The following is a 17,384-nucleotide window of genomic DNA, read 5'->3' on the forward strand; positions in this document are numbered from 1 at the left end:
GTCATAGGCTCATGGTAACAGTAATAGCTTGTTGTATATGTGGGGATGTACCTAATATAAGACTTTTTTTGTCTGTGAACCTTGTGAGTTGTACTGGAGCCAAATGTTGTAACATTATCTTTGTTAAATGTTGCTATTCTCAGCTTCATATTGGTAGGAGAAAAGTCCGCTAGTTGCTAGGCTAATTTATGTAAAATGTCCTAAGCTGATGCTAAGAATGTTAGCATGTTACTGAGGTGTTTTGTCTGTGAACTTTGGAAGCTATAGACTAACTGAGCCAAATTTTGTACTTATGTTTAGTATTGTCCCTATTAGCATGTTTTATGTGTGTTTTTAATCAATCAAACATGACAGCACTTTACAGAAATTTGGCACAGTGGTATAGAGGTCCTACTGCTCACTAGCTTTTTGGCAGTGTAATTTTAGAGCAACATTGACACACCACCAGGCTCTGCATAGAGCCTACGCACAACTCCACATCAGCTGTAACCAGCAGTGACAACTCAACACATCATTATCTATCCTACTCCCTTTTTTCAGCGTTCCAAGACAGCTGGTGTGAAAAACTGATAGGGGTTTGCTTGCATGCCTGTTAAAACCAGCAGGTAAAGGTCAGTAAGGTCCCAGTTAGGTCAGTCCCCAAAGAATCTGCCACATGCCATTTAGCAGACACTGCAAGAAATTTCAAAACCTCAGAGAAGGAGGATCAACACAGGTGCCATGTGTGGGCTAACACAGCAGTCTAAAAGTCATCAATGTCTCCCCTACTTGTTCCAACACACTTAGCCAAATCTTTATCTTCCTCAATCTCTCTCTCTGTAGGTAAGAGCTCACAGCAGTGCCGCTCAGACAGCTCTGGCTCAGCAGACCATGGTGAACAGGGCTCACATAGCCTCGGCCACAAGAGGGCACCACTGACTGGCCTCAAACCACAGACGGGCAAGGTCGGGACTCTGCCCAGACGAAGAGACACCAACACAGACGGTGAGTTAAGTCTTTTACGCTCTCAGCCTGCTTTTATTTGCCAGAGAATCCTCTATTATAGTAAATTCAGCCAGGAGTGTCTCTATCATGATGTCTCATTTGTATCCTTTGCCAAATACTCTCATCTACCATCCACTCAACAGCCCACACACCGGCCATGAAGTCCCTGCACAGCGTGGGTTCCCGCATGCACAGCTCGTGGGCAGCTGCGGCCTCAGACCCCTCTGAGGAGTGCATGGTGACCGTGTCGACGCTGGAGCGGCAGCATATGGCTTCCTGGAGCGGCACAACAACATCCAACAGGGCCACCCTGAGTAGGGGTTCCCACAAGAGACCTGGCACAGATCCCTCCCACAACGGGCATCCTGCAACAAACAGCACAGAGAAAAGGGAACACTGTAGGTGTTAATCCTCATAAGGACGTATTTGTGTGCTCATTACACATAGTGGTGTAATCCAAAGCAAGCCGATATCACTTCAATCTGCAGAGAGAAATAACATGCAGGTTTTACACTTGACATTTTGTAGTTTAATTTTGCCTTACGCTGATTGACAAAGAATACCAGAGAAGCCATGCAATTTAATAATTACAGAGCAAACTGTAAATCGTGGCTGTCACTTCTTTAACAATTTGTAAAGAGAGGCAGACAACACAGATGTGCCTCTTCTAGTCAGCTGTGACAGCCTCACAATACAGTTATATAATGTATATATCTAGATAGAGATAAATACAATGATCAGGAAATTGTAGATTTGAAAGAACTGTGCTCCACCATTTTCAATAAGCAGGAAAGTTGTTGAATCCCACCAGTTTTTATCTTGCATGCAGACTGAGATACATCATGGGATTGGGAAATGGAGATGTAGATATTGAGAGTCAAGTATTCGATGTCACCCAGATTTTACATGGCTGTTTTTTGGTGTGTCTGCTCTTCCAGAGTCTTTGTGAAGCATCATTCCCTGCAGTTGCTGCCTGTCCCAGGACACCTTGTTTGTAAGCGCTATGAGATTTTTCTCTCTGCGAGTGACACAGAATGATGTTCGGAAGACGGAGAGGAGACAGAACGAAGACAAAGGAACAGTGTGCACGATAAAAATGCAGAGCTGTAAATGTCATGTACAGACACAGGCACCAGTCTCACAGTGTTATTTTCATCCCCCCCTCTTCAAAAGAGTAAACAGTATGTTATATGTCTGCTTCTTTTTTCTGTCACATGGTGTACAAAGATTCACACGGTGAAGACGAAGAAGAAAAATCACAACAAAATGACCAACTAAAGTGAAAAAGGGACTTGCATAATTTGTAAATATATTTTTTAATGTTTTTCTCTTCCTTTTGCTTTGCTATGCAAGCCAAACCCAATGTTGTCTCTTTTGTGATTTATTACTGTGAATGATTTTTCATTAATGCTCAAACTGTTAGCTTATTTTGATGAAGCTACTGTATCGATGTACTTTGCACAGAGCGTTTTTGGTGAAAATAAGCACAAACCCATTGTCAGCTGAGCTGAGGAGGAGAATCATAATGGCAAAGAGGGATGTCTATGTTAAACAGAACCTAAACAGAAGATATATACTTGGCTGTGTTATAATTGTCTTGAGAAACACTCGTATATTGAGATCTACAAGGAAAAAACACAGGAAAATACTTGGAAATAATAAGCCAATATAACAAACTGTGTTTCACACGACTTGCTGGGAATCCTATTATGCATTATACTAACAATGGGTCTCAGCAAAATGGTTACCAGAACATTGTTTATGGTAACAAAGCAACACATCAGTTGTGATATCCAAAGCAAAGACGTAGGAAAATAGGTGTCACTTCCCTGCCATTTCCCCAAAAGAGTATGTTAATAAAAAATATATATATATATTTGCTTTGGTAATACTTTTCCAATTACATACAGTGACATAGTGACAGTGCAATATTGACAGGACTATGAAAGTGAAGGGAAATGTTCAGGCCAAAATGTCCTGATGTCACCTGAAAACAAATGAGATGCAGAGTTTAAACGACAGTATGATATATGATGTTAAACATCAAAGAAACTATACTAGATTTGTTCATATGTATTACACTGTTGAATGCTTATGGATTTACACAATCACCGTACGAAGATGTATAGACTTGACCAACTGCCAAATTTGATCTTTTGAAAACCTTTTCCAGTTTGAAAATGCAGCCAATTAGCATTTTTTCTGCCAATGAGATTCACGACGCCATGTCTTTCCACTCGTTTGGATGATTTTGTTCTGATCATTGTTCTGGTAATGGCTCTCCCTTTGAAGAATCTTTACCTGCCAGATTGGTTTGCCCTCAGGAATACGCAGCCACATACAGTTGGGCCGTTTTTCAATCCTTTGATGCAAAATAAAATGTGTATGTGACAACGAACCAGATTTCTCCTTGCAATGAGTCTGACACACTGCATTTACCAAACACTGACATGACAATGTAGGTCGCTTAACATCTTATTTTTCCTTCTTCATAATATACAAAACTAGTCCATACCCATTGGTAGCTTTGTCACCTACCTATGCCAATCCTCAATGCCTATGTATAGTTTCACATAGATTGACCATGACAGTGTGTAGAAAAACGTGGGACAGACAGAATGACTGACTGACAGAATGACACACTGACACTTTCTGTGATTATGTACAGCATACCATACCATGACTTAGTCATACCAAAAATTAAGAAAAAAAACAAACATTCGGCCACAGGGGGAGCCACAGCGATCGGTCGCATTTTAGCCATTTTTAAGCATTTTTCTGTTGTTATAGGGCCACCCAGTTGCCAATTAGAGTTAAATTTCTCCAGTCACCAGTCATGTGATGAGCCACGCCCTCTGCAATATTCATTGCCTTATAGAAGCTCAGTTTTTGTGAGTTTTCCAACTTTTGCCAAGAGGGAACTTTAGATATTGGTCCCTACATTATGTTCACCCGAGTTTCATACAGATGGGTCAAACTTCCTAGGATGCCAGAAAATCTATATAACCCTAAGTTATGGGTTCTTGAGGAAAATGTGTTCCTCATGACACATCTCTGTGCAAAGTTTCATGTCTCTACGACATACGGGGCATGAGATATGCCCATTCAAAGTTTGCAATTTCAATCGGTTGCTATAGCCCCCCCCTTTGGCCAATTGATGTAATATTGCTTCATTCGCGTCCTCCCATCACCCTCTACCACTGTACCAAATTTCACATGGATTGACCAAGTCAGTGAGGAGAAAAATGTGGAACAGACACACCCACAGACAGAGTTTCTGTCATATAGTAAGTTAAGATATAGTAAGATCGTATCTTTGAACACAGACACACAGGTAAATATATATATAATAGGTTTACTTTTTTTCAGAACATATAAAACTAATAGGCTAAACCAGGGTAAGACGCCCTCCAAAAGAATGACTACTTTTTTTTTTTTATAAAATACACATCATTTGAGTAACAATTGAATATGTACACAAGAAGATTGCTGAAGTAAACATGTTTAGTGGGTAATTAAATCAGAATGGACTAAAAACTAAAACTAGATGTAAAATCTTGTAAAGGAGCAACTTCCCCTACGACCTGTGGATGATGCCACCACTACTGGGGCAAGAAGCCCCCAGGGGGTATCTTACTGTACCTCAGGGGTCCTTTTGATTTATACAGACCTAGTGTTTTTGCATAAGGTTAACTTAAATTGCAACATAAAAATCTTACATGACAAATACAGACATTATTTTTGTTTCTAATTTCAACTTGATGGGCCTAAATGACAAATCACAATTGAAAAGATTTGTTTAAGAAATCAAACCTTTATTAACGTTATATTTAAATAACTGACAACAAATACAGTAAAGAAAAAAGCATGCAAGTGAAAACAGATGATCAAACCTGAAGATAATCGCAAGGGATTCAAACTGACTAGCAAATGTTGCTAGCTATTGTGTGGGATGATGGTGTACATGCTTCTTACTGGGGGGGGGGGCATCATACTCTAGTCCATACCATTGTCACCTGCATCTAAACAGTGCCCTCCTTTTATTCAGTTTTTCCAGGGATTCTATAAATACTACTATTATTATTAACAGCAGATATCTGTGGTTTTGAGAAAACATGAGCATTTTTGGTTTAAGTTGCTCTCACAGGTGCTTCACAGTTAAATGATGGATTGTTTTGTTGGGTTGTTCTGACTCTATTGATCTCATGTGATTCTATTTCTCAAACGCAGCTCATGGCAAAAGTCAGATAAAAGATCTGCACACTGTACTCATAGCTCCCAGTAAATGTAATTTAACAGAGAAACATTTCGATCTAACACTGATCTTCATCAGATGTTGTCAAATAACCATCACAAAGCAGAACAAGATAAAGATAAAGGATGTCTCTCCTTTCAGGAGGTGCTCTGAATGATTAATGTGCTCCATGCACTACTGTTCACTTGACAGCATTTTTTATGTATTTTCTTATAAAACATTTTTTTCTTTTTCTTTGCTTTTTCCCCTGTGTATCAGTGTTATCCAGCTCTGCTCTGATTGGTCCATTCTGACAGTAGATCCTTAATCATGTAGATCACAACCACCTCAGTGATGAATGTGTTTGTGTCCATGTTGCTTGTTCTGCTTTGTCATGGTTATTTGACAACACCTGATGAAGATCTCTGTTAGATTGCAAAGTCGCTCTGCTGAATTAAATTCATCTGACTCTTGCACTCAGTTTGTTTTTTGTGATTCAGCACCTGTGGATATTTTTTGGAGGTGTGTATCCTCATCGGGGGATTAAGAGACAATGGGCCCCTGGGTACAGATAGGCATGACGCCCCACCACCTCTCCCACACAGGAGCAAGACATGATGTCGTTCTGCATCTTTTTGTGGCTTTGTGTCTCTCAGGCAATTTTGTGTCTCTGTCACATAATTTTGTGTACTTGTGTTCCTGCTGTGTCTTTTTGATGTCATTTTGTTTTTCCGTTCCCTTTTGTGTTTCTTTGAGTTTGTTTGTGTCTCCTTGAGGTGACTGAATGTCTCTTTGTCTGTCGTTTTGTGTCTCTGTCTGCTTGGGTTGTTTTGTGTCTTTTTGAGCCAGTTTTATATCTGTTTCAGGTAATTTTGTGTCCCTGTCGTCATTTTGTGTCTCTGTCAGGTAATTTTGTGTCCCTGTGGTCATGAAATGCCTTTCTGAGGTAATTTTGCTTCTTTTTGGTCATTTTGTGTGTCTCTGTGTAATTATTTTGTGTCTCTTTTGGGTCATTAAATGTCTTTTAAAGGTAATTTTGTGTCCTCTTGAGGTAATGTTGGGGTTGTTTTGTGTCTCATTGTTGTCATTTCGTGTCTCCTAGGGTTGTTTTGTGTCTTTTTGAGCCAGTTTTGTGTCTCTATTAGGATAACTTTGTGTCCCTGTGGTCATTTTGGTTCTCTTTGAGATCATTTTGTGTCAATGAAGCCATCTTATGTCTCTCAAGGGTAATTTTGTGTCTTTTTATGGTCATTTTTGTTAATCTTTGTAGTCATTTTATGTTGCATTTTGGTTGCTTTGTGTCTCTTCGTGGTTGTTTTGCTTGATTTGTAGTTATTCTGTGTCTCTTTGCAGTTGCTTTGCATCCATTTGTGGTTATTTTGAGTTTCTTTCTTATCACTACATATTAATTTTACAGATTATGCCAAGGGGTTGCTCTGACACTTAAAGCCCCTGGACCTGCGCCAGATAGGCCTGTTCAGTAATCCATCTATGTGTACTCTACTCTATTCATAACCTACTCTATTTGATAAAGACAGTTTATGAAATCTGTCAAACTTAAATAGTGATCCATAAGGTTGACCAATGTCGCTGCAGAGCAGAGAACTCCTATACTGTGCACTGCTTAAATATATGGTGAAGTCTTAAAACATATTTAGCCTTAGCCATAGTTTGAACAAGTTTCAGATTCAACTTTACTCCATCATGGAAGAAGCAGGAGAGACTGAAAGTCATTCAGTTATCTGTGAATGACAGCTCCTCCGGACAGCAGAGGGGAGGATAGCTTCAGGCAATGGTGCAATATGTGCTATGCACAGTGTGGGACAGCCTGTCAATATTTGTATCTTGAGACAGATAGACAGGGATTAGGATTGTCTGCAGATACTGTGCAGACAGGGCACCACGTGCAATCCACCGTTTAAGCTTTAAATCCAGCTGGTTGGGTTTCCAGAGGTGCTGCGGGGACAGAAGAATTGGTATCGTGTAGTCAATTCTATACTTACTTTGACACAATTTGGCCACCCTATTACAGGGACCAGCCCCCCTACACACACACCTCTCCCTCCACACAATCCCACCACCAAGTCCTGCATAGGCTTCTCCTAATTTACCCAAGCTGAGCCCACAGGGCCCAATTACAAGGCTCCACCTGCATTCACAGAGTTACGGCTCCATCCTATAAAGACATAGTTTAATACACTGGCTTTGGTGCGGTCACTTTAGGGGTGTTGTGGTTTTGGTTGGATAAAGAAGCAGTTTACTGTAATTGTTATTTACTGCTGTGTTATTTTTTTCAGCACTCAGGGGAACAATTTGGCCTCAAACTGCTCCACTTCTTTGGACATGGCTTCAAAGAAATATTTATAATGGGGCTCCTTTTTTTCTCTGGAAAGCACTAGTAGTAATGATGGCAGTAAAGCACAGACAGTCATATTAATTTAACTAGTGATTTTTTGATTACTATTTAACGGAGAATATTTCATACAGCACATTACGAGCATTAATTTTAGCATTAAGATGATGGTTTGACAGCAAGAACACTTAAACAAGTGTGAATAAATGGCTATATTTAATTTCCTTTATCATCTGTAAGTAATCAACTGTCTAAAAATACAATGTGTTTATATTTAAGAGTTGTTTATTTTTGACACTGACAAAATGACATAATACATCTATAGAAATTATAACCTACTTCAAACTTGTGTTTTTTGTAATTATGTCGGAGCATTTGCCACCCCAAAATAGCCATATGAAGATATCAAAATTAAAGAAATTTACACAAAATCAGTCAGTGTTCCCTGCAAGGGAGACTCTCTGATGGTGGATGGGAACAAAAGAAAGAATCCTCTGGGTAAACCACCCTCTTATCTAGGTGAACATAAATGAATAATAATGACAGACTGTAGTTTACATGAACAAAATCGGCTTCACACAGTTCAGACAGTAGACATATTTATTCAAGATCTAAAACAATTATTAGCATATTTACACACAGGATATTCATATCTGTAATGCCACCATCCCGCTGAAGAGCTAATTTTAGACCCAAGAAATGTCAGAATCATACATTTTCAAAGGAAATGTAGACAGTGTGATTACAGAGCTTGTACAGCTCCACTGTATGTTTTGAAACAACATTATGAATCACAGAGTAGGTTGTTATATTTCCCAGTATGATGTTCAGACAAGAGACCCTACTGCATTCACTATACTGGTATTTTGCATTATAATTCTGTACATAACAGCCAGACTATATATCCAGTATCCAGGAAGCTAGATGCTGTAATATCTTACTTAAATATTCATTATTGCTGCTTTAAGGGAAGATAAAGGGAACTACTCACTTTCATTTTTGAGAGCTGCATCATTTCATGTAATGCTTTCACCATGTGGTGAGCAACCTTTTCAGTATGAGTATATGTAATTTCGCCTTGAAAGGCTGATTTGTGACCCATGACATTTGGCTAATTGCATCATTCTAACAGTGTGGTGGTTTACATGCGCCCCACCTGAGACTGCAGGCCCCGCTCTGAGGCACAGCTACCCTGAGGGTAAGCCAAAGGCCAGTGGTCTCCTGGCCTTTAGCTCCCTCAGTGACCAATTTATTTTCATCTTGTTCACCCTGATGGTTCGTCTGCTTCTTTTATGTTGCCACTTCACATTGTGCCGCTGACATGAAGCAGTGAGGCTTTCCTGGAGGTCTCTGATAGAGGGCATTTAAGTAAATACAAAAAGGATATTAGTATGTTTATCTTTCTCTATAACCTGCTCTCACTGGCTCACAGATCAAGACACAGTCTTTAAATTTCAGCTGAGACCCACTCTGCTGTTTAATCCTGGAACCAAGACCCAGCTCTAGTTGCTGGAAGCTCCTCTGGAGACTGAAGTGACACGCTTGTAGTTTAGCCTTTCTGGTTAGGACAGATTGTCTCTGCACTATTGCCCAAAAAGTTAACTTCAACAGTCTTGACTCAGAATTTGTTTGCCAGTGTTGTCATGGGACTCTCCTTGAGCCAGGGCAAGATCTCTAAAGTTGATCAGAAAACATTTCAAAGTAAAATAACAGTCAGTGCATTTTCCATCCAGTTTTTAGGTTACGAAAATACCTCACACTTAATTCAAATTAGAGACAACAACACCTGCCAGCCATGTTTTTCTTTGAGTCCCCCTCCTCTCAAAAATGTAATTTGCTTATCTGGTGACTTCTCAGTGAAGAAAGAGACATCTTTTCTACAGTAGTTACATTTTCTTAGATGGAAAATAATTTCTGGATTTGAAATTAGGGAAATTTTTTACAAGGTAGGGGAACATTTTTGTGGAAAAAAACACATGGCCCAATCCCTGTCTCCACATTTACAGACTCACAGACTTTGAGGCGAATTCCCACAAAGTGCGTGAGGGTTTAGACCTGTCCCAGTGTCAAATCGTCAAGTGCATGACAGCCCTCTACAGACCTTTTGAGTCATTTATGCATACTTCCTGTAAGGCCACATTACTGCAGACTTTGCCTGAGGGAACCACCCACAATTTATAGCATTGTAGCCAAACATGGAATTACAATATTAAGATCCATCAAGTAATGCTGCGGAGCCCCAAAAGACTTTTTACCATAGACTTACATTATGAAAGAGATGTCTGTAAATCAGTGGATACATTTTTTTGAGCTTCACAGCCCCCGCAAAATGACTAGTTTCATGATCAGGATATGATCCATTTGGTCCAATGAGATTTGGAAGGTCTTGAAGAGCTGCACAATTAAATTATTTTAGGTCCATTCAAGTTAACAGAGAGCTAAACCGGAATTAGCCACTCGGTTGCCTAAAGTCCTAGCGCACAATATGGAGAATCTGGGTAATTTCATACCACGGACAACAGTCCAGTTCTCTTTATACATCTGTGGATGATGTATAAATAATGTCATCCACTGATTTCTGCACTGCCATTTTGAAGCCTCGACTTTAGCATTTCTGCCACTGCCATCTTATTTGTTTGGAAGTGACCACATTTGTATTAGAGGGTAGAATTGTGGAGGAGCAAGGTGTCAATCTGACTCACAGTGTGCATCAACACCTCACAGACAGCTGTCAATCAGGCGGCCCTGCCCTTAAATATGTATAACTTTAAGCCTTAGGAAATGTAAACGGTTGAGTTATAAAGACATTCACCACCTGTTCAGTTGTCATGAATGTTGAAATTAGCTATTGAGGCCAAAAACATTTTTGTACCAGGCTGTAAACATATTTATTTGTGCTTTAAAGTTGGACATTTTAACATGGGAGTCTATGGGGATTGACAGTTTTGGACCCAGACTCAAGTGGTAATTCACTAAACTACAGTTTGCTGGCTTAATTTTTCAGCCTCTGAGGTTGCCGCTTGTTTAAATTACAGGGTTGTCAAGAAAAGTGTTTTCAAAAACAAAAAAACAGTAAACAAGGCAGACTGGCACATGGGTGTTCGGCCTGGCATATTAAATTTACACACAAAATACACAAACGATTTCAGATGTTCCATAAAACACATTAAATCTGAGTACTGCAACCATAGGCTACATTACACACCTGGTATAAACATAAGTCCCTTCTTTTGATTTTGCCTAATGATGCTGTTTTGACGAAAACAAGCAAATTGAGTATTTGACGGTAGCTTCTCATCCACACTGTAAGGTAAGAGCCTGGAAGACATTCAAATCACAGACCAACCCCTGAGGTGCCTCGGCTGTGAAGAAGGTGGAAAACATACAATAACAAATCCCAAACCCACAATTATCACATGTAATGTGTTTTACTGTCGTCAAGATAATGTGCTGTCCTATTCCTTTTTATGCCATTGTGAACATTTGCAGCCTCTTGCACTTAAACATTTACCAGGTGATGCCAGTTAAGTCCCTGAGGGTTCAGGGTTTAAAGCTTTCAGGGATTTGGCCGATCAGACATACATTATTATTCGAAGCGTGTCATATTTATATGTCTTCAAAACATGTCTGGAGGGGATCTTTAAACACAGGTCTACAGACAAACCACACATTGAAGGCATGGTGGATTTTATTGGTTGTATTTATGTGACACAGTATTCCAACTCGTAAAATGATCCACATTTTGTCCCTTTTTAAAATGCGTGGTTGGAAAGTACTCTCTGCAAATCCTAAAACATGTTGTTAAGCTATCTTATATTTCATTGTGTTGCATTATGTACTTGTGAAGGGCTCATGTTGCTGTCTACAGCCCTCTGTCTCTCATTGTGCTAGAACATGTATATTTATATCTAAATTGTTTAACTAACCCACTCTCCTGCTGCCAGATAAGGCCGTGTCATCACCCTCTCAGCCTGGAGTGCAGGTTCTGACAACTTAGCATTCCCTTCTCATCTGCCGCAGTAAGTCCCCTCTTGGCGTCGCAGGACCCCCCCCGCGTTCGCAGTCAACTTTTATGGTGACAGACAGTGATATATCTCCATAAACAAATCTGAATTTACCACTGCTGGATCGAGCTCCACCTCACCACCAGATTCATTATCTCCGACACCTCCTAATTCCTCACCAACTGTCTGCTTTAAGAGAAAGTAATCTCCCTCAAACACAACTGCGATAAATTTCGAAATCATAAATTTGCACTTCATTACTCCTGCACCCCCTCTGCTCATAACTTCTTACTCAACACCGGTGTCACCTCACCCCCCTGCCTCCAAGTATGTCAATGACACAGGAAAAACACTTCCTCTCAGGGCTGAGAAATGCTGCCTATCTCTGACACCACCTGTTTGTTTCATTGCTGTGAAGCTAATCAATGTCCTCATCACCTCCAGACTTCTCTCCTGCAACAGCACCTCCTGCTCATCCCCAATAAACCTCATTATGTAGAAAATCCTGTTGCCATAATGATTACATGTACCTGTTTAAGAGGCCAAAGTGTGCCAGTTCTCCCAAAACCTCGAGTGACTTCCTCAACAATGCAGGATAATATTTTGGATTAAGACAGTTGCTGTGGGGTAATGGGAGGAAACTGAACACCTAGACGACACGTGGTGCGGTTCAGCTGGTGGGTCAACGGAAACATTGTCATTTGCAGAGCAGCACTCAGCCATACTGTCTCTATAGATCTGTCTGCTTATAAAGAGTTGTTCAGGGTTGACAGCCATCAGTTTCAGCCTCTCTAGTAATTCTGCCACATTTGCCCTAGCTGTCATGGCCGGCTCTTTGTCAACAGATTGCAGAGAATCTGCTGGATAAACACGGCAAAATTGAAAATGAAACTTGGCAGCACACACAAGCGGCGCACACAAGCACACACACACACACACACTCACACACGTTCACACACAGTATCTTAGAAACCAAGGCAAACACTTCACACCTACTGTAGACAGTTGTCCTTGAAAGGAAAAGAAAAAAGGAACGAAAAAGAAATAGATGGGGATGAAGGAAACCATTCATGGTGCTGAGAAGTAGTTTTCTAGAGAAGCATTACTCACACAACTGAATCTCACTCAGAATTCTATTTGGTTGTAATCAATTATTGGAATAATTCATGAAGTGGCTGATTGCATGAATGACTCAGTAAACATAATGCAAAAACTATTAAATGTTGCATATCCAAGTTTCCATTTAAGAAATGCCCATGCACACTCCAGTTTGTCAACAGTTTTTATATTACCCCCTCAGAGGCAGTAATGAAGACGATTTTTTTTACCCTGGTTATTAAAAGACTATTGATTTTCTTCTTTTCTTTATTCAGCAATCAGGGGTCAGCGATGGTGATTGGAATGGACATTGGCTTTCACAGCACGAGTTAAAATTATCCACCCTCCATTTAGACATAGCAGTCACATCACTCAAGCTTGAAGTGATAATTGGAGAGAAAAGGTAGATCACACTGTGTCGTGGCTGCTGGCAGCTATAAAGGAGGTCAACCTGTCTGCACAAGGACACACACACAAGATGGTCTCACAGGTATTGACAGTGGCCTCAGTGCCTCTCACCTAAGACAAATGGGCAAACATAGCAAATGCAGCCATTATTTATGTATTATGAAAAATAAAATGGCAGCAATTTCATGTGAAAAAGGCATCTTTTCTCTTTACAGAAACATCATACACATTCTGCATCGAAGGTTATTATATTGTAACCCTAGTTCTATGGACCAAATCACCTCAACATCACACTAACAACAACAATCATTCCAGGTAGACAACTAGCAACTGATTTAACTGCGGAGATATGTAAAATTGACACACTTGTTGATTTCTGTTGTCATTTTCAGCTGTAACTATATAGTTAAAAACTCTGGTCCGACCTATCTGAAGTCTTTGCTGTGCTTATTTTATGTTATGTGTTGCTTTGTTATCATCTTTGATTAACCAAATCTACCGGCATTTAAGCTAAGCAATATAACTGTTACTGCTGTGGACACACATATTTTAGCCACCTAAACTGAGAGCTGTAGTTTCAACTTCATCTCATCTTGCATTGACAACTTTAATGCACTTTTCTCCTCACTAAGTATTTCTGCTCCTAATTGTCTGCAAGCAATCCGGAATGCTGCTGCAAGACTACTTAAGCGGTCAAACAGACGGTCTCGTATTACCCCTATACTAAAATCTCCTAACTGGCTTCCTGTTGCATATACGATCCAGTTCAAAATTCTCATTCTTACTTACAGAGCATTACATGGTCAGGCTCCTGCCTATCTGGCTGGACTACTTCACCTGTATTACTCATCTCGCTCTCTTAGGTCAAATGCATTAAATTTGTTGTATGTCCCACGCAATTACCTCGAGACCCGTGGTGATCGAGCTTTTGAAGTAACAGCGCCTAAATTCTGGGATGCTCTGCCTGCACCCTTAACGGTCTGCTTAAAAGCCATCTAAATATGCGCCTGTTTAGACAGGCATTTTGGTAACTTGTACACACTAGCTCTGTATTTTTTTTATTTTGTATATTTTTGTTGTGTACTGTAATCTTTCATTATGTATTGCGCAAACAGTTTTGCACTTTTAACTACGTGGATCGGGGTAGTCGTTTAATCTTGTAAAGTACTTTGTGACCTTTGTCTGAATATTTTGTCTTCTTTATCTTACACACTGTTCAATCAAGGCTGTGGTAGACCAGCAACTCCAGTGTTCTGCTAAGTAAAATTACTGCAGATATTCTAAATAAGAGTACACTTAAACCACTATTGATTATTTTTAGGTGGAACTTTTTTAGATGACTAAAAACGAATCAGTTGAGACAGGGTGTGCTCTGCACCATTTGATGTTATGTACGTGATGCAGGGGTTTTCTACCCAGAAGTTATTGCGAATAAACATTGTGATGTGGTTTATTAACACATGCAGAGAGCCCTCTACTAGACTGTAAAGTCCAGCTCAGACCAAATATTCAAGATGAGATAGAACTTGCAATGCGCTGGTCTGCAATGTTGCAAAAACCTGCTAGTTCGCACCAGTCTAACTAGATAAAATGGTGTGTCGTCTACATAACAACTCTGTATTTCCTTTCTGATTTCCCAGCTTTTCAGGCTTATTTTCAGTCTGAATGTAATTTGTGGCACCCTAAAATATGAATGAGGATAGTGTTAGTGAGATCCTTACTACAGTTGCATTTCTAGCAGTGATGAAACGACAAAAACACTAAATGACCTGAGCTTCAAAATAAACATACAATAATTTCAATACCAGTGCTAATTAATCAGTCAGTGAGTATGTGTTAGTATGACATCACATACAGTGATCAGCAGCAGAAATAATGTCCAACACCAACACACCATGAGGATGGAGACCAACATGTGTCAACAGCCATGGGGATGTAAATGAGACTTGGGCTCTGGGGGGACAGAGGGCTATTGTCAGAGAATGCTCAACAAGTGAACATGCCATCTGCTGACAGTTTGTAACTGACTTGGCCAGCTAACTTTGCTACAAGCTGATTGGCTGTTGAAACAGGTGACGTGGCCTATATTCTATAACTGGCGATTTGGCAAGCTGAGGTGACACCATCAGTCGACTTGAGTCAAGCTGAGACGGGCCAGTTCACACTACTGCAACTTCTCCGTGCAACATACCTAAATGGTTTCATCTCGTCATGAATCTTTAGTGTGAACTGGGCTTAAGAGTTATACAGTGAGATGCTTTTTGTCTTCCACATCATGCGAAGGACAGTGATGCAAAATTGCATCTACTTTCCTCAGTCTGTGGCAAAGCAGGGCTCCTTTATGGGGTCTGAGGAGAAGACTGGTGAAAAGGGTTGGGTGTGTATCAGTTGTGTTATACCAGACTCCTGTCTGGGCATGATACACTGACATATTCCCTTGCTCTTTAATGACCTGGGAAATTTGGTGTGCAGGGTGTTTAATGCTTGTCTTTTGACCCCTGCAAGGGTTAGGTCATGGCTCTACCTGGTTCAGCTGCATACTACCTGGTAGGGCATTAACGACTTTGATTTTTTTCAGGTCGACTTATCTGTCAATAAAGTCGAGTCGAGTCGAGTCGACAAGTCATTTAATGACGTCATTACATTGACACGGGAGAGGAAAGTGAAGTATCTCCACACATGTGATGTGTGTCTGTCAAGGCCCGAACATACTCGGGCGGAACGTATGCGGAACGGACTCCGCGGAGGTCCTAATACTTCTTCACTGTGGCGACGTTGCTGATAATGACACTAATAATGAGTGGTGGGTTGCAGTGACTAACCTTTGGCTGGTCAGGGTCAGTGTGGCTGGGCGATGTTATGTCGCGACAGGATATTCCTTCATCAGGCTCTACCCACTGTTCCCATTAAAAAAAAACAAAAAACAAACTGTAGCTACAAGTTTCATATTGTTGTGTGAGGTAACTTGAGTGATGTGGGTTGTTGTTGGTCAGTGAGTCTACAGGATAGCTGACGTTGGTGATTCTGGGTGTAAAACTGCTGAGCAGCCCTGCTCATAGTTCTGCTCCCACAAACTTTTTCAGGTTGTGTTTATGTAGGAGTAGACATAAGGACTGAGCTGGCAATCCACTAAGACGTATGATCCTACTTAAAAGGTGAAGAGACGATCATTGTACCTCTGACCCTCTTACCGCTGGTAGTGTGTGTTTTGAAAGCCAAATTTAATCAAGTTGGAAAACAGCCAGGTAGGGAGCTAAATTGTTTCTGAGTTGAGTGGAGTATCTATTATAAGAAAGACCAAATAGTTTCCTACATATTCTACAGATACGGAGCAACAATTTGATTTATTTGAAGTTGTGTTTCTATGCACTTTACCAATGTAAGGCCAATAATCACTCTCTTCTAGCTCTGTTTTTGGTCTCCTCCAACTCCTGAAGGTCTGTCTGCTGTTTGTTGCTCGGTAAGTAGCACAGTAGTAGTAGTAGTAGTAGTAGTAGTAGTACTACAGTGGGTTTAGAGCTTTTGACGATGAAGAGAGCAGTGTTCATTCTCACTGCCGCGATGCAGAAATGCGGGACAGATTTGCGTAATATTCGCGCAGCGCTTTTCCACATTTAAACCATACACACAGGCACGGTACGGATCTGGTGCAGAATTTCGCGTTGTTGTGTCCCAAGTCTGCGCTGCGTGAATGGGTGTGGGTGAACATGGACAAGAGTAGCAGCAGCAGCAGCAGCAGCAGCGAGCTAGCAAGCTAACGTTTAACAAGTGTCAACATCAACCTTCTTTAGCACTTACCACTCTCACCGCAGCCACCAAGCTGGACAATGGACTGCCGGACGTTGTCCTTTAATTCATTGTTCATAAAATCATCCCGCCTTTTATCAAAAAGGACAGGGTGCTGTGAAATTATCATCCTTTCTCCCATACTGTCCTGCCTGACTGGATTTCGGACTCTCCCGGGTCTGCGCGACTTTAAACAAACAATTTCATTGGCCCAGCTGTGTAGTTCCGCTGGCAAATTCCGTGGGGGTCAAAGTCTGGACGGAAACTTTTTTAACTTCCATGAAATCAACTTTTATATTTTTCCGCGAGAATAATCCGTGCGGATATTCGCCTGAAACTGCAGACTGGACAACCGAAACAATGAGCTGAAAGATGCTAAAAGGCTTCATAGAGCTTCAAGGAACTGCAGAGTCAGGGGATAATCCTCAACAGGTGCCTTTATTACAAGCGATTCTTTCACATACAACTAGGGTGATCTATTGATAAAAGAATAGTCCTCTTTCCTTTGGCACTACAT

At 40.6% G+C, this 17,384-nt stretch overlaps 1 protein-coding gene across 3 annotated transcripts in view; it reads left to right on the plus strand.

Annotated features, from left to right (window-relative positions):
* LOC125897748 (roundabout homolog 2-like) overlaps positions 1–3,374 on the plus strand; it is a 124,099-nt gene extending 120,725 nt beyond the window's left edge. For all 3 annotated transcript variants that reach the window (XM_049591089.1, XM_049591087.1, XM_049591088.1), the window contains 3 exons: positions 823–984; positions 1,128–1,382; positions 1,923–3,374. In XM_049591089.1, coding sequence (XP_049447046.1) covers positions 823–984; positions 1,128–1,382; positions 1,923–1,924 — 419 coding nt within the window. In that variant the 3' untranslated portion in view covers positions 1,925–3,374. The remainder of the gene's footprint in view (positions 1–822; positions 985–1,127; positions 1,383–1,922) is intronic.
* Positions 3,375–17,384: the final 14,010 nt, after the last annotated feature.

The sequence above is a fragment of the Epinephelus fuscoguttatus genome, linkage group LG12 (genome assembly GCF_011397635.1).
Source record: "Epinephelus fuscoguttatus linkage group LG12, E.fuscoguttatus.final_Chr_v1".
Classification (NCBI taxonomy): domain Eukaryota; kingdom Metazoa; phylum Chordata; class Actinopteri; order Perciformes; family Serranidae; genus Epinephelus; species Epinephelus fuscoguttatus.